Source organism: Danio rerio, chromosome 9, assembly GCF_049306965.1.
Source record: "Danio rerio strain Tuebingen ecotype United States chromosome 9, GRCz12tu, whole genome shotgun sequence".
NCBI lineage: Eukaryota > Metazoa > Chordata > Actinopteri > Cypriniformes > Danionidae > Danio > Danio rerio.
The window spans coordinates 18,124,142-18,149,650 of NC_133184.1; the positions used below are offsets into that span (position 1 = coordinate 18,124,142).

The 25,509-nt window shown below is 34.4% G+C and overlaps 1 protein-coding gene across 4 annotated transcripts in view; it reads left to right on the forward strand.

Moving 5' to 3' along the window:
- Positions 1–25,509, forward strand: part of epha3 (eph receptor A3) — a 165,725-nt gene that overhangs the window by 105,026 nt on the left and 35,190 nt on the right. For 2 of the 4 annotated variants that reach the window (NM_001365172.1, XM_009304577.5), the window contains 6 exon segments: positions 357–481; positions 12,703–12,865; positions 16,648–16,750; positions 17,266–17,330; positions 19,379–19,504; positions 22,864–23,049. In NM_001365172.1, the coding sequence (NP_001352101.1) occupies positions 357–481; positions 12,703–12,865; positions 16,648–16,750; positions 17,266–17,330; positions 19,379–19,504; positions 22,864–23,049 (768 nt within the window). 4 annotated transcript variants of the gene reach the window in all.

The following is a 25,509-nucleotide window of genomic DNA, read 5'->3' on the forward strand; positions in this document are numbered from 1 at the left end:
TTGCGGTATTGACTTGACATAACAGTGGCCACTGTTTCACGGGACCAGCCATTGCCTGATTGCATCAATTTGTCTTTCAGTCCTCCAACTTTCCCAACTTTCAAACTGGCCCCCAGTGGAGAGCAAACTCGATTAAGTCAACAGGAACCAGTTCACAGGATGCAAATTGTTGAATGAAAATGTCAGTTTAACTTCCTGTGACTTTAGGCTTTATGTGTTCGAAATACCATCACAGCCAGAATGGAAAAACTAATCTGCCCTTTTTTTCTGTATTTGTGTGTGTGTGTGTGTGTGTGTGTGTGTGTGTGTGTGTGTGTGTGTGTGTGTGTGTGTGTGTTTTCCTCCTTCCTTCGCAGCGCCATCTGCAGTGACTGTCATCAGGAAGGATCGAACATCAAGAAACAGCATCTCACTGTCTTGGATGGAGCCAGAGAGACCCAATGGAATAATTCTGGACTATGAGGTCAAATACTATGAGAAGGTGGGAGCAGTTTAATTTAGTCTCGCTTAGGGCACTCGCTGCATTAACATTTTAATTTGAAGTCATCACTTTATGTGCTCGTTAGGAATCTTGGTCCAGAGTGCACATCCATATACCTGCGAGCATTTCAAGTCATTAGATGATATGGCTGCATTTGATTGTTCAAAGCGAAATGGTGTCTGTCTGAAAGATGTTTGCCTGAAATTAAATGTTTAACCTACTATCAATGTTCCATGCTATTGCAGAGTAAAACCTATTTCTGCTAGACATACCTTCAGCTACATGAATAAAATCATGTCAGTGCTCATTGATAATTTATTAGAACTATATAAACCCTAATATAGTTTGCACTGTTAACACTTTTTGAAATTACAGTTTTAAACTGTAGTATGAAATATATTTTACTGTATTACCTTTATGCAGTATGTTACCGTATTTTAAAGTTGCATTTTGGGAATGCAAACTGTGCTCTTGGCTCCATTAAAAAAAAGGTATTTTCAATTGGTTTTCAATAAAAAAAGCATAAAACCTGGCCAATAATAAAAAAAAAAAACAGTAATTTACCATTTGAATAAATGAACAAGTTTTAAATTGTATACAGTATTTTACAGTAAAGATAAACAACACTAGGGCTTCATGGCGGCGCAGTGGGTAGCACAATTACCTCACAGCAAGAAGGTTACTGGTTTGAGCCCCAGCTGGGTCAGTTGCCAATTTTGTGTGTAGCTTGCATGTTCTCCTCATGTTTACATGCGTTTTCCCTGGGTGCTCCTGTTTCCGCCACAATCCAAAGACATGCGGTAGAGCTAAATTAAATAAGCTAAATTGGCTGTAGTGTATATGTGGTGATGCAAGAGTGTATGGGTGTTTCCCAGTGTTGAATTGGGGCTGGAAGGGCATCTCCTGCATAAAACATATGCTAAGTTGGTGGTTCATTCTGATGTGGAGTCTATATAATAATAAAGGGACTAGGCCGAAAAGAAAATGAATGAATTATCTACAACACTGTAAATGCATGTACATCAAGATAAATTGTGATGTGAAAATTAATACAGTACTGTAAGTTTCATTTACAGTAAAATGCTGTCAGTAAGCTACTGCAAATTCTACAGTAAATTGTCAATATTTTATACATTATAAAATAGAAAGATTTAGGAAGATCCTCAACAATAGCGACAATGCTCCTATTCTTATTCATCTACACATTCGTTCTTGACATTACTACGCCACCATTTTTTTTTCTTTTGTTTTACTTTTTGTTGCTGTACTTATATATTTTGCTTGTTTTGACACATTATGTAAAAAAATTATCACAAGAAAATAATCAGTTTGGTATGGTCAGAGAGAAAATTGGTGTTGAGCCCTGAAAAATCACGTGAAATAACGTGAAACTGCAATGCGACACTATGAAACCACAACCCAGAAAAAAAGTGAAATTAACAAGGAGACATGTGGACTAAATTTTAATCAAGTAACTTTAGCATGCAAAAAAAAAAATTAATTTATGCATATAAAATATATTTTCCTAGCAACAAAATCATGGCTAGTGAAAAAGGCAAGTGGCTAGTATTGTTGAAATACTACTAGCCACAGTGGCTGGTGATTTAAAAAAGTTAATGTAAAGCCCTGTTTTCACATAATATAATTGTGCAGCCCACAAATTTCATTGCTATTTAAACTGTGTAAGGTTTTTTAAAATGAGATGGAAAATGTCATCCATTAATTTACTTTTGTTTTGGAAATCACTATCATTTCTGAGTCTTCATTCTGCTCAGATTTCTTTGTCACAGCATGTGTGGTTCACAGTCACTTTAGAGGAAACATTGCTTAGTACTCACTGACCAGGTCAGTTCATTTTAAGCCTTCTTAACAATCTGTGAAAGTGCCAGATGATCCTGGCTTTGGTCTTGTAACGCTGAAGGCAGTGATCTAAACACCACCTGCCCAATAAAGCCTTTGTGGGCCGCAAGCCCATACTTGTCCATCTTAAAAAAAAAAAAAAAAAAAACTTAGCACAATCTTTCCTTTCCCGTCCGGTCGGCCTCTCTGCTGGTTTCCTGCAGATGCCATATGATTAATGAGCCGTATAGGGATTCGGTCTTGATTGAGGGTCAGTATTGTTGTGCAACATCAGCGCTGCTCTTTTAGGGTCAGTTTTCAACGAGCTCTTTCATGCTGTCAGATCTTGTGATGTCTTCTGCTCTTAGGTGAAGTGGGTAACGTCTCCCGCACTCGACTCTGGCTTTGGAACTTAACCGTTCCCTGATATTGTGGGAGTCTCCTCTCCTAAACTGGCAGGGGATCTGAGGGTGTGAAAGTAAGCCCTAGAACAGTCTCCAATGGCAACCATCCAGGATTCTTCCCGCAGCAAAAACATTCCGTAGCTTAGTGGGTAAATGGCTTGACTGTATGACCACACAGAGACGCACATATTGAAATTGTAGACAGAATCTGGTTGTCTGCAAGACATGGTTCATCTTCATCATGACAAAAAGGTCTTACAAGTTCAAACTGAAAGCTCATGCCAATGTTATAGACGAGTAGTTAATTTCAGCTTTCAGCTTTCCACTTTCCAAATCTTAATGCTGAGTGATATAGCAAAAAAATTATAGTGAGATATTTACCAGTAGCCCTCTGTCAATATTTTATGGCTGTTGAAATATCTATGTCTGTTGAGTTTCATGTATTTTCTTTGGTGGATAATTCCAAATTTATTATTATTATGTTGGCTTGAGAAGGCCAACATACTGTTTTGCTACTCTGTCCTTGAAAACAAACGTATCTCCTCCTAGGCCGTTCATGCCACAAGGCCCAAATGTTGTCAAAATGTGCTTTCTACATTCAAGATTGTTGCTATATCTCCTCATGCCTATAAGACTTATTGTTTTTTTTAATAAAAAAAAGTTAAATATTAAATTTTTATGATCCGGGCATATAAAAAAAATACTCAAGCCCCAAATTTGGACAAAAGCTGTATTTAGATGCGTTAGACTTTGTTGCTCTATCTTTAAGGTTTATCAGACTTATAGTTTTCCAATAAATAATTTTTAAGCATTATTTTTCTTATAATATGGCAATCCATTTTTGACTTAAACTCCATATTTTTTACTGATATGGCAATGTTCTACATATGGCCATTTTTGCATGTATCACTTTCACACTTATTAAGCATTGTATTTTCAAAAAAATACGGCAAGCCATTTTTACATAAAGTTCATTTCCTTAGTCTCTTTATTAATCAGGGGTCGCCACAACGGAATAAACCGCCAACTTATCCAGCATTTGTTTTACACAGCGAATGCCCTTCCAGCCAAACCCAACACCAGGAATACATAATGTTCAAGTCCAGTTTTTGACACTCATAAAGACTGTCATAGAAACATCGGGGTTGATTAAGATCACTCATATTGCCAAGAAGCTTTGATGTATCATCACTAACCTGTCAAATGTCCTCATAGCAATAAAACAGTATAACCTAGCAAACATTTAAAAATAGCAATATCTCTACATCAGAACATCGTAGGGACCTGGGCATTGGCTTGTTTGACTCATGCTAGCAAATGGGATTTCCTGTGTACTATGCATGGTAACAATGATAATGGAAGCCAAGTGCTAATAACAATTAGCTACATGCTATGAATGATTATCTAAATACAATAAAATATGCTAGAAATGCCTACTAAGTATTAGCATTTGATCAAACATGTACACGAGCATTGCCATTTAGCAACTGCTTAGCAACCACCTAACAATGCCATAATTGTTTTAGCAACTGCCTAGCAACCACTTAACAACCGCCACCGTGCTTCCTACCAACTGCCATTCCTAGTCCTAGCGCAGTCACGTTGGCTTTCTCAAGCCAAAATCAAAGTTTATCAATAAAATTTAGGTTCTAGTTTATTATTTAATATTATTATTATTATTATTATTATTATTATTATTATTATTATTAATATTATGAATATTATTATTAATATTATTATTATGTTTTATGTTTTATTTATACCCCTGGAAAATTATCAAATAAAGATACTTTTATTTAACTTCATGTTCTCCCTGTGTTCGCATGAGTTTCCTCTGGGTGCTCCGGTTTCCCCCTGCAAGTCCATAGACACTAAAGTTCTCTTAGTAAACTTTATTTAACCCAACAACCATCTGTTGAATAATTTTGTCAGGACATTTTATCTGGGGGTTAATTTCCAAACATGGTTTATCACATTTACACTACCGGTCAGTAGTTTGGGGTCAGTATGGTTTTTAAATGTTTAAAAAAAAAAGCTTATCCTGCTCATTAAGGTTGCATTTATTTTATCAATAACACAGCACAAATTGTGAAATGTTATTGCAGTAATAAAATAACTGTTCAAAAGTAGTTTATAATTGTATTTAACAATTCATTCCAGTTATTTGAATGATGAATCTTCAGCTTCATTACAAAAAAGGGTTATATGTGCATTAAAGCCTGAAATGATTCTTATCCCTGGTAAATCGTAACTGCCACTTTTTGTGTATTTACATTTTTATTGTTTTTTTTTTTGTTTGTTTTTTTAAATAGAACATTGAATTCAATAACTAGAACTTCTTTAAATTGTAATGTAAACAGCAGTGTATTGTAAATATTAAATTTATCACCCAGCAGTTAAAAAGTCTTACAATTCTCTTAGTAAACATTATTCAACCCAACAACCATATGTTAAATAATTTTGACAGGGCATTTTAACTGGGGATTAATTTCTTAATGTGGTTTATTATTACACTTACACTACCAGTCAAAAGTTTGGGGTCAGTAGGATTTTTAAATGTTTAAGGCTGCTTATCCTGCTCACCAAGTCTCCATTTATTTGATCAAAAATAAACAAAAAATGGTAAAATTGTGAAATGTTATTGCACTATAAAATTACTGTTCAAAAGCAGTTTATAATTTAATTTAATAAATTATTCCAGTGATTTTAAAGATGAACTTTCATCTTCATTACTCAAGTCATCAGAGTCACGTGATCCTTCAGAAATTGCATCAATATTTCGCCCATTACAATGGATACCACATGACATTCCATTTTTCTTAAATTTGGAACATAATTAAGGTCTGAGGGGATTAATTATTTTTGTTATTATTAGCAATAATATTAATGGTAATAGTAATCAAAAGCAATAATGATTATAGTAATGATTTCATTTGAAACAGTAAGTAATAATTAAATATTAATTACATTTAATTACATTTAATAAATGCCACCTTGATGAACAAAATAATTTTATTTAAATTATTGAATAAATTGTTTTTTTTAAATTAAAGAAAAAAACAAACTGAACACAAACTTTTGACCGGTAGTGTAACTATACTTACATCAATTGTACCATATATTTACTGTATGGAAAACTTCAAAAACATATATGACAAAAAATTAAATGGTTTGCTTTACTTCAAAAAGGGTAGGCTTACAAGTTTAATGTAGATTAATTGAAACTGTATGAGTTGGCATTTTGAGGATACACAGAATGTGTAAAACATTTATATTAAATCCAAATGTGCTGATATTCTATCTGCTTGCAAAAAAAAGTGTTGGTTAGATTTGTTGGACCCTGTGCTTTTTAAAGAGGACCTTTGTGATGCTTCTTTCTATGAGATCAGTGAGGCCCAAATCTCCGCCTGTGGAAATGCTTTTGCTTGGCCCGTAATCCCCTTATTTGCAAGCAAAAGGCAGCTCATCGTGGGCTATTTTCACTGTCTGGCACAGGTACACTTGGGGGCTGCTGAAATCCTCCATGTCTCATTTGACCCTGGGTGGCACAGTGTTTCTCGTTTACAATAAAATCTAGTCCTTCTCTCCATTGATGCCTGTTAATTACACAACCTTGTGAGGCATTGCTTCATCAGGCATAGCTGGAGTCACCCAAATCCTACACAACTGGTGCTGCCATGTGGAAAAGCCAGGGACACCCTCGGTAAGACCCTTGGTGCCCCTTGATCTAGGCTGGCAGAGGATAACAAGCCACCTTCACCCTCACAAAACACACACTGAGAAGGAAAGAGGGGGCCCCCAAATCTTCTTACTGGATTCACTGACACACAGGCCGCAGATTTGAACATATAAACCTCATAAAAGAGAGCCAGATCCGCTAAGTGACTTTTCAAAGAAAATGTGGCTGAGTTCAAAAACGGCATCTTGTTTACACTGCATAATGCTGTATAGCACAAAATCAAACAAACTGCGCTTAATGGATTCACAAAAAGGCATCAGGAGGCACGGTAACCAGAGTGATGCAGCTCCTGTGAGAAAGCATCATCCAATCTGGACGTTTGAGAGGGCCATGTTGCTTCACTTAAAGTGAATCTCTTTTTGATTAAATGTCAGGGGGGGTATACTCTACTCTTTCTGTATATATATATATATATATATATATATATATATATATATATATATATATATATATCATATTAACAATGCCACGAAAGAGGAAAGAGCCTTACAGTTTACACTGTACATCTCTAAATGCGTTAGTGCTCTGGTTCAGGTTTCCCTAGTGTTATAGCATCCCAACCGCTCTTGTCTTTCAGGCGACACTCTAAAATCGGCTCTATTGACAGATAAAGCTCCTTACTGTTCTTCGTGCCCATGCAAATGCTATTGCGCTCGTTTATCGTATTGATCTAGGAGTGTGTTTTCAAATGTTTATTTCTTCTCAAGCCAGGATGGAAGGAATGCTTTGGAAAAGCCATTTCATATTTACAGAATTTCTTTTTTAGCGTAGAGGAAGGCTGTAAGGCCAGATTGCAATATTTAGACTGTCAAAGTAGAACATGACAAGCATATTAAATTCCACCAATAGCGCACTTGTCGAAAAGTAACAATTGCACGCCTTGTCAAACCCCAGAGCTTGGAGGTGGTTGATACGGACCTAGGACATATGGTAAGAATATATTTTTTGCAGCGAAAATTTAGACACACCTGTATATGATTTCCAGCTGATCACATGATGTCGTGAGCAGTGAACGGTGACAACCTGTGAAAAGATTTATTACTCAAAGCGAGATGCATACAATACGACGCGAGGTATTGCTTTCGTCTTCCGTGGCAGAGTGAATTTATATTCGAGGCCTCCTCAAACCATAAAACCTGATGCGCACTCCATTTGTGGCTTTGCATTCAAAGTCTGAAGATTTGAAATGGTTTTTGTGCTGCATTTGAGGAAGGAGTAGAAGTGATTGTCGTCAGATCCAGATCAAATGTGATGTTTGCATTAGTCGCTAGGCTTCCACTAGTCCCGCTACATCAAATGTATGTTTCTTTTCATGATGGGTTGTGTCAGTTAATGTCCTCCTGCATTTATAAAACTGCATAAAGATCTAGTGGTGAATCCCTATTATTAGCCCCCCTGAATTAAAATTTTCATTTCAGTTTAATGGATAGAAGATTTTTCACAACACATTTCTAAACATAATAGTTTTAATAACTCATCTCTAATAATTGATTTATTTTATCTTTGCCATGATGACAGTACATAATATTTGACTAGATATTTTTCAAGACACTTCTAAACAGCTTAAAGTGACATTTAAAGGCTTAACTAGATTAATCTGGTTAACAAGGCAGATTAGGGTAATTAGGGAAGTTATTTTATGACAATGGTTTGTTCTGGAGACTATCGGAAAAAAAGCTTAAAAGGCCTAATAGTTTTGACCTTAAAATATTATTTTAAAACAAATTAAAACTGCTATATTCTAGCTGAAATAAAACAAATATAATTTTCTCCAGAAGAAAAAATATTATCAGACATACTATGAAAATTTTCTTGCTCTGTTAAACATAATTTGGGAAAAATTCAAAGAAGGCATTATAATTTTGACTTCAACTGTATATATATATATATATATATATATATATATATATATATATATATATATATATATATATATATATATACATACATATACATCAATATATGTTGATGACAATTTCGAGCTATTTGGGCACCCTGGAAAAAAGTTGTTTTTCATTAGTTTTAATTTTCAAGAGTTTTTTAAGAAAAACCGAAACACTGTTTTGAAAACATTGTTGGAGATATTGTCTTCATTGGGTCTTCATGTTAAATCCTGACTTGGAGATTTGAAAAAAAAAGTCTATATATTTCTTCAGTAAAATATTGTTTTACACTCTCAAAAATAAAGGTACAAGACCTATTACTGGGGTGGAACCTTTTCAAAAGGTACAAATTTGTACTAAAAGTGTATATATTGGTACCTCAAAGGTATATATTATTACCTCTTGTATCTTTATTTCTGAGAGTGCAGTTAAACAGAGAGCATAAACTTTTAAGACATGACAATACTGTTAAATGCACTTTAGCACATAGAAAGACTTCCCGTGCTCAGCCTAATTAACAGATTCAGTGAAGCCTATGTTTACCATCATCGCAGCACAGTACAGGCCTCTTGTTAAAAAGACATGTGGATTAAAAACAAGCAATGCTGATGAATTATAGCTTTTCATTTGTTTTGAATGTTGTAAGTAACATGTTCAATCTAAACCAGCGGCCTGATTTTCATTGTAAGAGTCTGGTCAACGTCAAATATTATTGCTTATGTGGTGAAATGTGTATGTAAGCAGTAAATATGCAAACTGCATATGCGTTTTTTGCTTGTATATTTTACATTTCTTTAGAAATGTTGTATACATTTGAGTTTATGTAACTAACATTTATCTACACTTCTAATTCGTTTGGACTGTTGTTTAAAAAAGCTTCTTCACTATTAATCATAGTTATCGCTTTATAATAAGTCCACAGTGGTTTAATTATTTTAAATTATTTTTAAAATAATTATTAGCCCCCCTGAATTATTAGCCTCCATGTTTATTTTTTCCCCAATTTCTGTTTACCGGAGAGAAGATTTTTTTCACATTTCTAAATATAATACTTTTAATAACTCATTATTAAAAACAGATTTATTTTATTTTTGCCATGATGACAGATGACAGTTCTATACAGCTTAAAGTGACTTTTAAAGGCTCATCTAAGTTATTTATATTAGGTTAAATAGGCAGGTTAAGATTAGGCAAGTTATTGTGTAATGACTTTTTTTTTTTCTTTCTGTAGACTTTTGAAAAAAAAAAAAAAAAAAAAATATATATATATATATATATATATATATATATATATATATATATATATATATATATATATATATATATATATATATATATATAGCCTAAAGGGGCTAATAATTTTGACTTTAAAAAATTAAAAACTGCTTTTAATCTAGTCAAAATAAAACAAATAAGCCTTTCTCCAGAAGAAAAAAAATATATATTATCAGACATACTGTGAAAATGTCCTTGCTGTGTTAAACATCATTAGGGAAATATTTAAAAAAAGAAAAAAAATCTCAAAGGGTGGCTAACAATTTTGATTTCAACTGTATATTTTTAAAACTTGTAAATATAATTAACTTAACTAAAGTTATTCTATTACTTTTTAAAACCTTTACTTTCTTACTTTTATGTAAACTTGAAATCAATTTATTATGCTTTCTTGGGATGTTTTATTCATTTTAAGATATTTCCCAAATGCTGTTTAATGGAGAGAATAGTTATTAACTTTCTAGTAACTCATTTGTTTTATCAAAATACTAGTATTCAGTTTAACGTGTAAATTAAAGAATGCAAATAATTAAAGTAATTGTTGTCTTTCAGTCAAACTAAAACAAATGAGACAATTACTATAATCCTATAAAATAATTTTGCTCTGTTAAACATAACTTAAGACATATTAATTATTTTGTATTTCTTACTGACCTTAATAATTCTGTGTAATTTATGTAATTTATGTAATCTTATGTAATTTCTGTGTATTTTAATTTAATAATTATTTTTTACAATTTAAAAGCTTTATTTTGTTGTGGATTTGCCATCACATCAGTTCAGTTTTATTTGTTGCTCTTTAATTTGTTGCTGATAATCAACTGAGCAAAGACTACTCAACGAAATCAAACATATAGCTTTACCTCTAACTTAGTGGTATCTGACACATAAAATCTGTTCCAGCACACATCAAGAATTCTATTAGCATGTGTAGTCTAGACACGAAACCCAGAGCCTAATCTGTTACGTGTTTGCCGACACTCGAAAAGATGCACTCAAATCTCATTAATTACTTCAGTGTAGAGTAATTTAATATCTACAGTGTGAACAAGTGAGCTGTCCTTAGAGGTCAATGATGGGGCTAAATGCAAATGAATATTTGAACTCTAACCATGAATGAAGGCTGATAAGTTACATGGATGAATGTGCTAGATAATACCAATAAATAACTGATCCTTCTATTTGTGGTATGTTTTCCCTTTTTTGTGGACTCACAATAAGCAACTAAAAATCTTACCCGCTCTCATTCCACTCCTGCCTCATTTTCCAGTAAGAGAAACATCTGGAAACAATGGCTTGAAAGCAAAGACGACCCATAAATCAGTTAGGGTATTTTTGCTTGTAGAGAGGATCAACGTACCACAGAAATCTTTAGAAAAGCCATAAAAATCTGAAAAGAAGGTGGTGGAATATTAAGATGAGCTGGCACTGTCCCAAGCAGCTTTAGATACTTTTGATAGGCTTGCGTTTTCCCATCTGGTCTTTTTTTTTTTCATGTTGAGTCAGTGGAACTGATTTCTCTGTATGTCTTCAGTGAGATATGATTTAATTCAAAATTTGTTTGTCAGTCTTGTTTAAAAACAGAGTAATTAGCCATAGGTTGCACTTTTTTTCTTTTTTTTTATAAATAATAATTGGTTTTGCCTTTTTTATATTATTTTATTTATTTATTTTTTATTTATTTTTTTGAGTACTTTCATTCAGCAGGGACACATTCAATTAAACAAAACTTAAATAATCTTGCACTTGGATCTTTAAAATATTTGGTTTTCAATTAAATGCTGTGCTTTTCAAATGTCCTTTCATTAAGGAATCCTGAAAATCTATAACATAATTTCCACAAAATGTTGATCAACTATTTATAACACTGAATAGTAGGAAATTGTTCATTCATATATATGTCATTGTGCAACCGATGACACTAGACAACAGTCGAGAGTTTAAATGCAGTTTATTTTATCAAGAGTATTGCAGGCAATGGTCAAACAGGAACAAACAGTAGCATGAGGGTAATCCAGAGAGTAGTCGTGGTCACAGGAGAAGAGGTCGGTGTGTAAAAAATTTAATAAGTCAAATAAAAGTAAATAATATTATAAAAAATATTATTTATTAATCTTAGTTAACATTAATTTTAACATAGTTTTAACAAATGCTTTGATTTTATAGTATATTTAGTAAATATGTGATGGAAATAAGCTAATAAGAACTAATAACAAACAGGTGAATTTTTGTGATGTACTATTTAAAAAGGAGATATAAATTATGTGATGTTGTTCCTTCAGTAAAAATAAGTGCATTAGATAATGAACATTATTGTGAAGTGTTATCCAAATGAAATATTAAATAAGGATTTTTTTTTAGACTGAACCTCAACTGTATGTACTGTACCATTTAAATATTTGATGTAATTTAAACTGTTGCAGGACAAATTATTATGCCTCCTGTGAAACTTGTATTCTTTTTCAAATGTTTCCAATGTGATGTTTAACAGAGCAGGGGTATTTTCACAATATTTTCTTTTATATATATATATATATATATATATATATATATATATATATATATATATATTTCTTTTCTTTTATAAATATATATTTAATATTTTAAAGTAAAGTCAATATTATTAGCCCCTTAAGAATTTAGAGTTATTTTTGATTAGTTGAGAACAAATTAATTCTGTCCAAAGACTTGCCTAATTAACTAAACTTGTCTAGTTACGTTAAATTAACCTATGCCTTTAAATCAAATATTATGACAGTATCTTGCAAAATAATGTAAATTATACAAAACTACCATCATGGCAATGACAAAAGAAATGTGTAATTACTAAAAAAGTGTTATGTTAAAAAATGTCTAACAAGTCACAGGAAGGCTAATGAGTTTGCCTTTATCTTTATGATTATGATCCAAACATGTTTTTTAAACATTTCCTTTTAATATTGACTAAAAATTGTATTAAATACAAATAAAAAAATGCATTTGCAGTTAATCCAATTCAATAATATGCCATTTATATTGCAAGCAAAACATACTCAAACTAACACATTTCTCTTGTTTCTGTTCTTACTTTGTTTCCTAAAGCAGGAACAAGAGACGAGCTACACCATCCTGAGGTCGAAGGGTACAAATGTTACACTGAACGGACTGAAACCTGACACCACCTACCTGCTGCAGATCAGAGCTCGTACTGCTGCCGGTTACGGCAGCAGCAGCCGCAAGTTTGAGTTCGAGACCAGCCCAGACTGTAAGCATTTACATATTTACTGTCATACTGCTTCCTATTTACAGTCCCATTCACCAGTCCATTCCCAGCTGTGCAGAACAAAGAACAATACAGACAACGACTCACGATTCCCTTGGCTTCTCAGCCCATACACCATGTTGCAAGTCATTCACACAATATAAACCACTTGGTAAAACGATACAAGCTGCAGCTTTTGTCCCGTGATGGCAGCTGTTGTCTGCAGCACTATTAAGCACTTAGACTGAACATTCTGTAAACGTTGTATTGTGGAGCAGCATTGCTGAAGGCCTTTTTATCTAATGAAAACCTTTATTGGAAATCAATGCACACTCATGTAATGAAATGATACCATGAGTGGCTCTCCACAGGTTTCTGAGCACAATCTGGAATCTATAGGCGCCTCAGCGCATATAGCTAGTGTGAAATGTCCACCAAGCCGCCCATGAGATCTTACTTTATGCAGAAAATGACATCCATATGGAATTTTATTTCTAATTATATTCATGATAAAAGATGGATTTATATTTATAGTGTCTGATATGATTAGAATCATAAATTATTTGTTATCTAAATTATATGGTAGAGGTTTATTTCTCAGTATGAATTGATTAATTAATCTGATAATTGCATACTGTGAAAAAGACTGCAGATATTAAAATATAAAAGTATGAACTATTTTGGAATAATTTGTTCGCTATTTCCATGTTTGCTAGTGTGACGCCCTCCTGCTGCTATTATTTTCTCACAAAATGTGCTTTTCTTTGTCGTCTCTCAATATGTGTCATTACCATGCAATGCAAAAGACTGTGTGCTGTCATGTAGCATATTTATGATAAATATTTAAACTCTAGGATTCAACATCAATTAAAAATGGTTTGAATAGAGAGTATTGTTTTCACCTCCACCTCCTGAAGAAAAAACAGTTAGCATAGTTAACTAAATTGCACTAAATTGAATAATTAAATTAAATTAAATTAAATTAAATTAAATTAAATTAAATTAAATTAAATTAAATTAAATTAAATTAAATTAAATTAAATTAAATTAAATTAAATTAAATTAGGTCATTTGGCATTTCTGTGTGGAGTTTGCATTTTCTCCCCATGTTGGCGTGGGTTTCCTCTGGGTGCTCCAGTTTCCCCACAAGTCCAAAGACGTGGTATAGGTGAATTGGGTAGGCTAAATTGGCCGTAATATATGTGTGTGATTGAGTGTGTATGGGTGTTTCCCAGTGATGGGTTGCAGCAGGAAGGGCATCCACTGCATAAAAAAGATACTTGATAAGATTGTGGTTCATTCCGCTGTGGCGACCCCTGATAAACAAAGGGACTAAGCCGAAAAGATAATAATAATAATAATAATATAAAAATGCTAATTGTTTGAAAGATTATGTTTACGGCTAATGTTGATTTAGGAGGACAGAACAGAGATTGTATAGTACAAAAATCCCTACTTCTTTGGGACCCCATAAGTCCCCATAATGTGTGTGTGTGTGTGTGTGTGTGTGTGTGTGTGTGTGTGTGTGTGTGTGTGTGTGTGTGTGTGTGTGTGTGTGTGTGTGTGTGTGTTTGAAATCCACAATTAAATTGTTTACACACTGCCTTTTTATTTTTATTTGTGTGCGTCTAAGTCTGTATGAAGTATTTGTTTTTGGTAACATTTTACAATAACATAACATGAATATTGATGTGTTAATATGTAAACTAAACATTACTATGACTTAAGGATGAGTTAATGCATGCGCTAATGATGAACGAACAAACTACAGCATAAGTCACATGAGTTCATTTGTGTATAACGGCTACCCTAATTACTTGTTAGTATATGTTTGTTAATTAATGTAATAATGACCACATTAGTTTATAATTAATTTAACCATCATGAACTCATGATATGTCAAAGGATAACTGTATTGTGACTTTACTTGAAGGATCCCATGAAAACCAATTTTTAACTACTCATGAACTCCTTGTGCATACGGCCTAGAGTGTTTACACTGAATAACAATAGAAAAGTGTTCTGTCAGCATTAATATGAACAGTTTAAACACAGGAGTTCATGAGTAGTTAAGCATGAGTTAATGTGCCCCTCCAAGTAAAGTCCAGACATAATTAGGTCACACTTTATTTTGATGGTCCATTTGTTGAACTTAAGTTATATTTCAACTAATTATCATTAGATTATAACTAGACTGTTACAGTAGGTTGGGTTGGGGTTAGGGATAGGGTTTGGGCTTAGGTTAGTGTAAGATGATATGTACTTGCAAAGTTTTTTATAGTCAGTTAAAGGGCACATAGGTTACCCCTTTTTTCATGCTTATTATAAGTCTTTTGTGTCCCCAGAATGTGTCTGTAAAGTTTTAGCTCAAAACACCCATCACAGTATTTATTATAGCTGTTTGAAGTGTCTGTATTATAGCTGGGAAAAGGTTATTGTTCATTCCCACCCACCGTCCCCACGTGCCTGTCAGCAACATGCCTCAACACGCCTTCGGCTGCCTTATGAAGCAGATCTCACGTAACGTTTGTGAGGAATACTACTTTAAGAACTTTACCAATCAGTATTTGATGCATTTTTTTGTGGAGTTGCAGCAATGAGTTTACGCACACACAGCGCAGACACACACACACACACACATAGCACAGACACCTAGCAAGACACACACGTACATACATAGCGTAGACACGCAGGCAGACACACACACACACACACACACACACACACATAGCACAGACAAGTAGCGCAGACACACACACACATACATAGCGTAGACATGCAGACACACACACACACACATACATAGCGCAAACACACCCACACAAAGAGACAGTGAGAGAGACACGAGGCTGTGCTGATGAAGGAAATCTGAAGTAAATCGATATTCTTCATTACACACGTGCACACGTTTTAAACCATGTTAAACTTGTAAAACTTCACGTCTGATGATGATTGATGATCCTAGCAAACTGAACAGACCTTTTATTCCCGGTTGCTTTGCGCTCGTCCTGTCCTTGTCGATATGATTTTCTGCATTACTACGGAGACATGTTAATGCGCGCAGCTGTCAATCAATATTGGTGGGCGGGGGGACTGCACTCCTACGTAAAGTTGCGGTCGTTCTGCAAACTGCTCCAATTGGTCCAACGTTTTTATGTTGTTATATTTGAAAAAAAAAAGGACTGGGTTTGTTTATTTCACCTCAATATGACAGTATATGCACTATACTTACACACATGAATGTCCAAACAGCATGAAAAGTAGATTTTTCACCATAGGTGCCCTTTAAATGTTTGTTGAAAGAACAGTATCAAAAGCTATTAAGCAGTCTACTAATACTTAAATTAATAATCAAGTGTTACCTATAATTATACATTAACAGCTTATGTGCTCATGTTGGTGATATTTAGCTTAAACTTAAATGTTAATTAATACAATAATAACCAACATGTACTAAAAAGTAATTAAAGTAGCCTTTATTTACACAAAAACTCTTGTTACTCATGTTGTAGTAAAAGTTAGTTCATGATTAGTGTGCACCTTAACTCATCATTAATATAATATTTATTTTACATAGTAATACATCAGTATTTATGTACTGTTATTGTAAAGTGTTAAAAAAAAATTTATTATGATACGAGAATGGGATATTAGGGTCGCAAACAGAATTGTCGTTAGCAGATTTCTGTTAATAAACCTGCAACAGCAAGTAAGGCACTTTGAAAGCTATGAAATCTGTACTATAAAGTGTTCCTAAAATCTCTCTTTCTCTCTTTTTCCCCCAGCCTTTTCTATCTCCAGTGAGAACAGCCAAGTAGTGCTGATCGCTATCTCCTCCGCCGTGGCCATCATCCTCCTCACTGTAGTGCTCTACATTGTGATTAGCAGGTCTGTCTGTCACTCAAGCCACAGTCACGCAGGGGTTTAAGTGTGCCCATCTTAAAGCTGTCACTTTGCTGTCTCAAGTCTCTCCCCAGGACCCTTGATCTCCAATCCTTCAGATATGAAGTATGAAAATGTTTGCCCCTTCATGTCTGCTGCCTATATATAGTTGTAGACGATTCACTTGGCAGAAGCTGTGTTATTTTTTCTGCCCCTGCTTTGCCGAATGTAACGGGCACCATGAGACTCAAGTGTCATGTCATGCAGAGGGGCTGATTTTGGCAGACTGTTCCATTGAAAGAGCGCATGAATCTATGGCTTATTATAAGACCCCAGAACACTGTCATGCCTCATAGCAAAGCAAAATAGCCAAACATTTCTGTGGTTCCTGGCTCTAGTTTTTTGCCTGTGCAGGTCTCTTTGAACATCATTTAGAGAAGAAAAATGTTCTACTTAAAGCTGTTAAGAATAATTAATAATAATTTAGAATAAATAATCCTTTTCATTACTTCAATTGACAGGTTTTGCAGGTACAGTAAGTCCAAACATCCGGACGAAAAGAGGCTGCCTTTTGGCAACGGCCACTGTGAGTATATATCTCAATGATCCTTCAGTATTGCCAGATTTCAGGTTCTTTCCAGGTGTTTAATACTCATTCCTTGCAAATAGTAAAAATCAAAACATAGTTTTGCTGTGGTATTTATTTTTAAATGTCAGACTGCCCACAAGAACCCTGTAGCAGTGGAGGTTTTTATAATATCCCTTTGCTCCTGAGTTACAGCTAGCCAGTTGTCCATATGCTACCATTTTTCGCACTGGCAGAAGTATCGGGAAGGAAATTTAATGAAGGCCCACACAATTTCTCTTAGATTAACCTGCATGAGGTGCCCTGTAGGAATATAGCTTAGGTAGCTGATTAGGTCATTTGTAATAGACCTATCCATCTTCAAACCCACCAAATTGCGTTTCTTGACAACCTTAGCTTCCTATCGTTAAGATTCAAATCAACAACCACTGCAACAGAACTTTTTTTTTTTTTTTCCACTGGACCTCCCAGGCACAAGCATCAGTATTTTTACAGCGGAAAGCAATTTTTGCTCTAGACAGATATTCCTATATTTTTTCCTTTTGTATTAAAAAGTGTATTGAAAAGTATGAATAGATAAATGCAATTAACCTTTTTATATGTATAATTTCAGGCTTAATGTCAAAATGTTTTCTGAGTTAAGTTAATTATAAATAATATATCTCTCCAAGTAATTATTTTAATACAATGTATGTTTCCTCATAGTCTATAAAGTAAAGTGTATTTTTTCTGATAGTTTTAAAGTGTGTAGGTGATAGTAATCCCTCCCCCCCCCACCGACATGTCACTCTTGTGAGATTGCCGCAATTAACAAAGGACAACGATTCCGTTATTTCCTGATAAACAAGATAAAGTTCGGCCTTTAATTTTCTCTCTTTTCCACAATACACAAAAAAAAAAAAAACAATATTTAAAAGAAAAGACCATCACAGTTTATGCTTCACACCAATGTTTTAACATAAGCACGGTTTTCTTTCTTCCTCTGTAGATGACAAATTGTCTTTTCATTGTCTAATAATGTATAATAAGCCAGTAAATATCACTATTAGAAAATGTGGCTACACATTTAGAAATAAAGGTACAAAATCTGTCACTGGGGTGGTACCTTTTTAAAAGGTACACTTTTGTACTGTACAGGTAAACATCAGTACCTTTAGGTTACGCTTTTGGTTCCACTTTCTTACATCTGCTAAATGTTGCCAAGCAACAATAAATATGGCCACACCTTTTAGGTATGCTTTTAGGTATGCTGTCTTTTTTTTTTTACTTTCCACTTATTTATTAAAAGAAACATTAAAAAATCCTTATTGATTTGATAGTATTTTCATTTCCAAAACATTTTTGTCTTTTTGGTAACACTTTAGTTTGATGGTCCATTTGAGTATTAGTAGACTGTCTGTTTATTATCTGTTGATATTGCTCCTTTAACAGACATTTACTGACCCTAACCCCAACCTAATAGTCTACTTATCTAATGAGAATTAGTTAGCGTATAGATGCTATGTAACTTAATTTAAAAAAAAACGGACCATCAAAATAAAGTGTGATCATTTTATATATCTAGTTGTATACCAAACTATAATTAATCTATTTTGTACTGCACTTGTTTAAACATAGTTGTCTTTAGACTCCAAAAATAATGTGTTGTTTTAACCCAAATCTAAAGTAAAAATGGACCATTAGTGAATCAATTAGATAACTAAATAACTAGATAACTTAAACCAGTGGTTTGGTTTGGTTTGGTTTGGTTTGGTTTACCCAAAATTAGAAAGACTGAAAGCTATGCAGAATTGAACCATCGATGAAAATAAGATCATAATATAAATAAATATTTATATAAAAAATATGATTTATAGGTGAAATAATGTGTTATGAATACATTGGATGAGCAGGTCAGAGCATGCACATTCAGCCATCTTACTGTTTGTGACTTCTGTTTGTGTGAAGCCATTTTTGTTGAAAAAATTAAAACTGCTGTTAACCATGTATTCTCTGCATTGTAAGCACTGTTATTTCTTTTAGAGTTATTTATATGATTTCTTTTCCAGTGAGGCTGCCTGGCATTAAGACCTATGTGGACCCGCATACTTACGAAGACCCGAGTCAAGCCGTGCATGAATTCGCCAAGGAACTGGATGCGTCTAGTATTGCCATTGACAAAGTTGTTGGGGCAGGTATGAAGTGGTATCCCTCACTTTTTTGGCGCAGTAAAACAAAGTTACTTGCAAAAATGCACTTGTAACAAACATGGCAGGTGGTGTAAATGAGAATCATTTAACACCACAGCTGGAGGTGTGTGGCTTTGAGATGGGGAAAGAGTTCCTCCCAGTGCTCATCCTCACTGCCTCAATGCCTTTAATAGACTGCCTGCTGCCAGAGCAGAGGAGCATGGGTAAGCAGAGCACACCTCCGGTTGGGATATTATATTTCACCCCCCACAGTTCTCTCTCTCCCAGCATCCCTGATGTCTTAAACAGCGAAGCACATATCAAGATAATGCCTTATGATTCATGGCTCTGTAGACAATGCTGCAGAACCCTGCAAATAAAGAATCCACTCACTTTTGATGTACCACCGTAAAGTCGGAATACAAACAACAGGGCTTACGCACTACAAATAAGCTCGCTCAATAGTTCATATGTCACTTCTATTGTAAATCACTGTTTTATGGCTTTCATAGTGTTTGGCAAGCAAAGAAAAAAAGGAAATGTTTTTGTATGGGACTTGGAAAATGATCCATTAGCATCATTTTGGTACACAGACAGTCATTTGTCTACATGGCTTATCAGAGCAATCACTGCTGCGGATTAAGCCAGGCTGATATTTAAGATGGTCAACATCATCTCAGTGCTGGCCAAGTCCAGTGTGGCCACTGTTTAGACAGCTTGCAATTATTCTGACTAACTTTTTCCAGACACCAAGCCTGGATTTCACCCATCTCTCCAAACTTGCATGGGAAATAAAGTAATTGCACATCGCATTACGCAAACAGGACACAGCCCTGGCCTGAATGTCTTGAAAGTGACATCATTTTTACCAAAATGTCCATCCAAGTCTCTGTCAACATCATCCTTTTTGGAGCTCTGTACTCCTGGTGAGGCCTTTGAAGTTTGCCTTACACCTGTGTCTGTGCTCTGGAAATTAATATAAGCCAGGAATCTGTTCATCAGCCTTAAAACTGACCAGTCCTGCTTTTCCTAGCCAAAGGTTATCCTTAAATCAGACAGCATGCTTAAAGTTTATGCTTAGTTTTGATGTTTATGAAACAATTTAGCTTATAAAAACTGATTATTACAATAAAATTAATTTTTTATTTAATGTTGAATAAATGTTTTCTATTGATTGTTTAAAAATGTTATTTATTTCTGTGAGAGAGAGAGAGAAAAGACATTTCGCTTGTCCTCAGTCTTATATGATCTGAGAAGTCATTCCAATATGCTGACTTGCTTGACAGTAATTGAAATAAAAAATCTGATGCCTAATATTTTTATATCATGCAAATATATTTTCATTTTTTACACTGGGGTTTGAAGTGTTGTTAACTCTGTTGGCATTGTTTCAGTAGTCTTCATAGTAAGTCATACCTGCCAACACTCCCGTTTATCCCTGGAACTTATATAAGAACTTATACATCTTAAGGTTTTCATTGATGTATATTAGGGCCGCACAATATATCCTTTTAGCATCGATATCACAATGTGCACAACTGTAATAGTCACATCTCAAAGATATGCAATGTTGAGTAAGGAGTTACAGAATTGTATTTAACCAGTGTATTTGTACATATTGTTAATATTTATGCAAAAAAAAATTGTAATAGATAATTTTTGTGCTGTTTCTATTCCAAATATCTACATTTCAGAGCAAAAAAAAACAGATTATTTCACTTACCCCACTGGCACTTGTTTTAAAAATCTCTTAATTAAATCTCTTAATTGTAACTTAGTTCATCTGACAGTGAAAATAAAATAATATGTTTACTTGCTCTAAGAATTGTTTAATATTTAGCCTGGAAACAAGACAAAACAAAGTAGGATTTTTTTTTTCTATTTGTGTTTATTCAATTTATCTACTTGCATACTGTTAGACTCCCCAGAAAACTATCCAATACTGCTATTCATGCCATCTTGTGAAGCAGTATTCATATCGCAATATTTATCACAGAAAATATTTATAGCCCAAATATTGTGCAGCCTTAATGTATATGGTTAAATGATAGGAGAGGACAATATTTGGTTGAGAAATGACAATTTACAGTCAAGCCCAAAATTACCATACCCCAGGGCTATGAAAAATATTGTTTATATCTGGAATCTGGGAGTTCAAAAAGAACATTAAAACATATTTGAGAAAATTGACAATCCATTTTATTAAATAAATCGTGTGTCTTGATATAAATATGGTAGGGGATTTACAAAATATCTTTAAATAACGTATTATATCTTGATGTTTAGCACTTAATATCCTATTAATTTTGGCATGAAAAAAAGTTAATTTGGCTTTTTCTGATTTTGGCTATTCCTAATATCCCTGCACAGCTTAAGACTGGTTTTGTGGTCCAATGTCGCACATTACAACATTACGGAAAAAAGTATTAATATTGTGCATGACTCCCATGAGCTTGGAGGACTGCATGCATACATCTCTGCAATTACTCAAATAACTTATCAAAAGAAGTCATCTAGAATGGCAAAGAAAGCATTTTTGCTTGACTCATAGAGTCCATCAAGATTCTTTGGTTTCATCTTCAATGCCTCCTCCTTCATTTTACCCCAGACATGCTCAATAATCTTCATGTCTGGTAAATGGGCTGGCCAATCCTGGAACACCTTGACCTTTTTTCTTTCAGGAACTTTGATGTAAAAGCTGAAATATGGGAAGTATTTCTTCTAGTGCTGTCCTCTTGAAGAATTTGCCCTCTCTTGTAGTTCTGTAATGTAATGGGCAGCACAAATGTCTTGACACCTCAGGCTGTCGATGTTGCCATTTACTCTGTAGATCTCTCGCATGCCCCCATACTGAATGTATCTCCGAACTATGATTTTTCCTTTACCAACCTTGACTAATATCTGTGAGAATCTTGGGTCTATGTGGGTTCCAATCGGCCTTCTGTAGTATTTTTGGTGATTGGGATGCAGTTCAACAGATGATTCATCAGAAAAATCCACCTTCTGCCACTTTTCCAAATGACCAACTGGAAGTCAAGTTATTATTTGTTGCTCTTACAACTGGAATCGATGACAAGACTTTTGTGAGAGAGTGTACATAACGAATTACTTCTACTAAGGCTTAGCCTTAGGCATATTTTACCACAAATGTTAAGGGAAATCTACTGCTAATTCCTACTTCACAATTTGTCCTATCATTCTGCATATAATTTTTATATCTAATTGTTGACACAGTTTACATGTAATTCTTAAATCTGGCAGCTACAGTGAGGGGAGATAATTAGCATCAATACAGTTGAATTAGAACAGAAATCAGTGCTTCACACATTTGTCTTAATTTTCTCGAAAATAATGTGTCTCAACAGGGGAGTTTGGAGAGGTGTGTAGTGGCAGACTGAAGCTGCCATCTAAGAAGGAGATCTGCGTGGCCATCAAGACACTCAAAGCTGGATACACAGAGAAACAAAGACGGGACTTTCTCAGTGAAGCGAGCATCATGGGACAGTTTGATCACCCTAACATCATCAGATTGGAGGGTGTGGTAACACGCAGTAAGTACAGTAACATTTATTCCATGCACTCACTAAAGGCAATCAGTTTGCATATCTGTTTAAAAATAAGTTCTGATTCTTTTTTTAAAAAATGCTATGTATTATTCCATGGGAGGCACGGTGGTGCAGTGGGTAGCACTGTCACCTCACAGCAAGTAGGTCACTGGTTTGAGTCTGCATTTCTGCATGGAGTTTGTATATTCTCCCCATGTTTGCTTGGGTTTACTTTAGGTACTCCAATTTCCCCCAGAAGTCCAAACATATGGGCTATAGGTGTGTTGAGTACGCTAAATGGTAGTGTATTATTGAACGAGAGTGTATGGGTGTTTTCCAGTGAATGGGTGCATCTGGAAGGGCATTTGTTGCGTAAAACATATGCTAGATAAGTTGGCGGTTCATTCCGCTGTGGTGACTCCTGATTAATAAAAGGACTAAGCTGAAAAGAAAATGAATGAATGAGTTATCCCATGTTATAGGAGAAAGATAAATGTCTTTTTGTCTTTTTACTACATCTGATATATACAACCTGTGATTATTTTCAGTGCTGTATAGTGAGTTGAATTCGTTCAGAAGATTCATTTATCATGTTTAGACTTTTTAAAGTTGTTAGTTCAGAGCTCGTCCTTCTGGGAGTATCCCATATAAAACATTAGCTGTTTCCAGTTATGGAATATTAGCGAATGTCATGATGTTGGCAAATCTCTAGCACAGAAAGCCACTGTTTTATTGACCTCTTTCTTGTAACGTTGGGCTAATGTCCAGCTCAAGAGACGATTCACAGAGGGCAGTAAATCACCTAAGGTTGTAAATCTCCCTAGATCAGTCTCTATTATGTATCATGATCAAAGCAAAACTCTCTAATCCATTCCACAAGCCTTCTCGATGGCTATGTAGTGCCATTTTCAGTTTTTCTCTAATACTAAAATATGTGAGCATAGAAAAAAAAGTTTTTTGACTTAATTGGACTTTATAAAGGGGTTTTTTTTTCATAACAGGTAGTTTTGCTTCAAATTATACTTCAAAATGTGTACGAATTACCAAGTGCACCCGAAATATTTCATATTTGAGAGTTTAGTCACTTGAGAACATTGGTGCAGCCTGTTGTGTCCATTTGCAGTCAATTGTACTTTGTGGGTGTAAAATTGGCTGCTTATATTACATCACTTACACTGTCTGAAAAATTAAGTGATTTTAGTATCATTGTAGTCAATGTATTGTACTACTCTTCAAAGTGTTTAATGAAGTATAACAGAATTCCAAAAAAAGTCTGCTATTAATTAGACCAGTCAGTCCTCCAACAAACCCACAGCGATGTTTTCTTGGCAAGATCAAATATATGTATATATTCATTCATAAATTCATTAATTTTCACCTGCATTTCCAGAGCGTGGGTCATGGGGGCCGCAGTCTCAGAACAGAACCCCAGACTTCCCTCTCCTTAGACACTTCCTCCAGCTCCTCCGGCGTTCCCAGGCCAGCCGAGAAACATAGTCCCTCCAGCGTGTCCTGGGTCTTCCCCGAGACCTCCTCCTTTGCCTGGAAATTTATTTCAGCCGCTTGTATCTGAGATCTTGTCCTTTTAGTCATGACCCAAAGCTTTTGCCCATAGGTGAGGGTAGGAACGTAGATTGACCAGTAAATCGAGAGCTTTGCCTTTCGGCTCAGCTCCTTCTTTACCACAACTGACCGGTACATTGACAGCATTACTGCTGCCACTGCACCAATTTGCTTAGTCAATCTCACATTCCATCCTTCAGGACTGGTTGGGCATACCCCATGAACTCTCAAGCATGGTATAGAGCTGGTCCAGTGTACAAAGGCCTGAATGAAAGCGCTTTATTCCTTCTGAATCCTAGGTTTAACCTATATATACATTTGAAGAATAAGTAGCCCCCCTGGTTTTTTCACCCCCCTGTATATTTTTTCCTTCAATCTCTGTTTAACTGAGATTTTTTAAACTCAGTTTTAAACATAATAGTTTTAATAACTTATTTCTAATAATGGATTTATTTGTCTTAGCCATGATGACTGTAAGTATTATTTTACTTGATATTTTTCAAGACACTTCTATATAGCTTAAAGTGACATTTAAAGGCTTAACTAGGTTAATTAGGTTAAGGTTAGGAGTTTTAATATATTGTTTGTTTATTTTTACTTATTTTTATAGCATATTGTATTGTAATATAAATATTTTAACTTTAAATTTATTACAGCACCATTTAAATCATAATTTTTTGTTTGATTGTTTTGTTTATTTACAAATTTTAAATATGATATTTTTCATTCATTCATTTATTCAGTCATTTCTAAAATAAATATGTTTCAGTGCTTTGGTCATTTTTAAGCAAAATGCTTTAAAATGTAGTGAAAAACTTACTCTTCCCGGCAACGTTGTGCTTCATTTTACTTTAAGCAGTTTTGGAATGGAATGTAACTTTTTTCCTTTCAAGTCCGTAATTC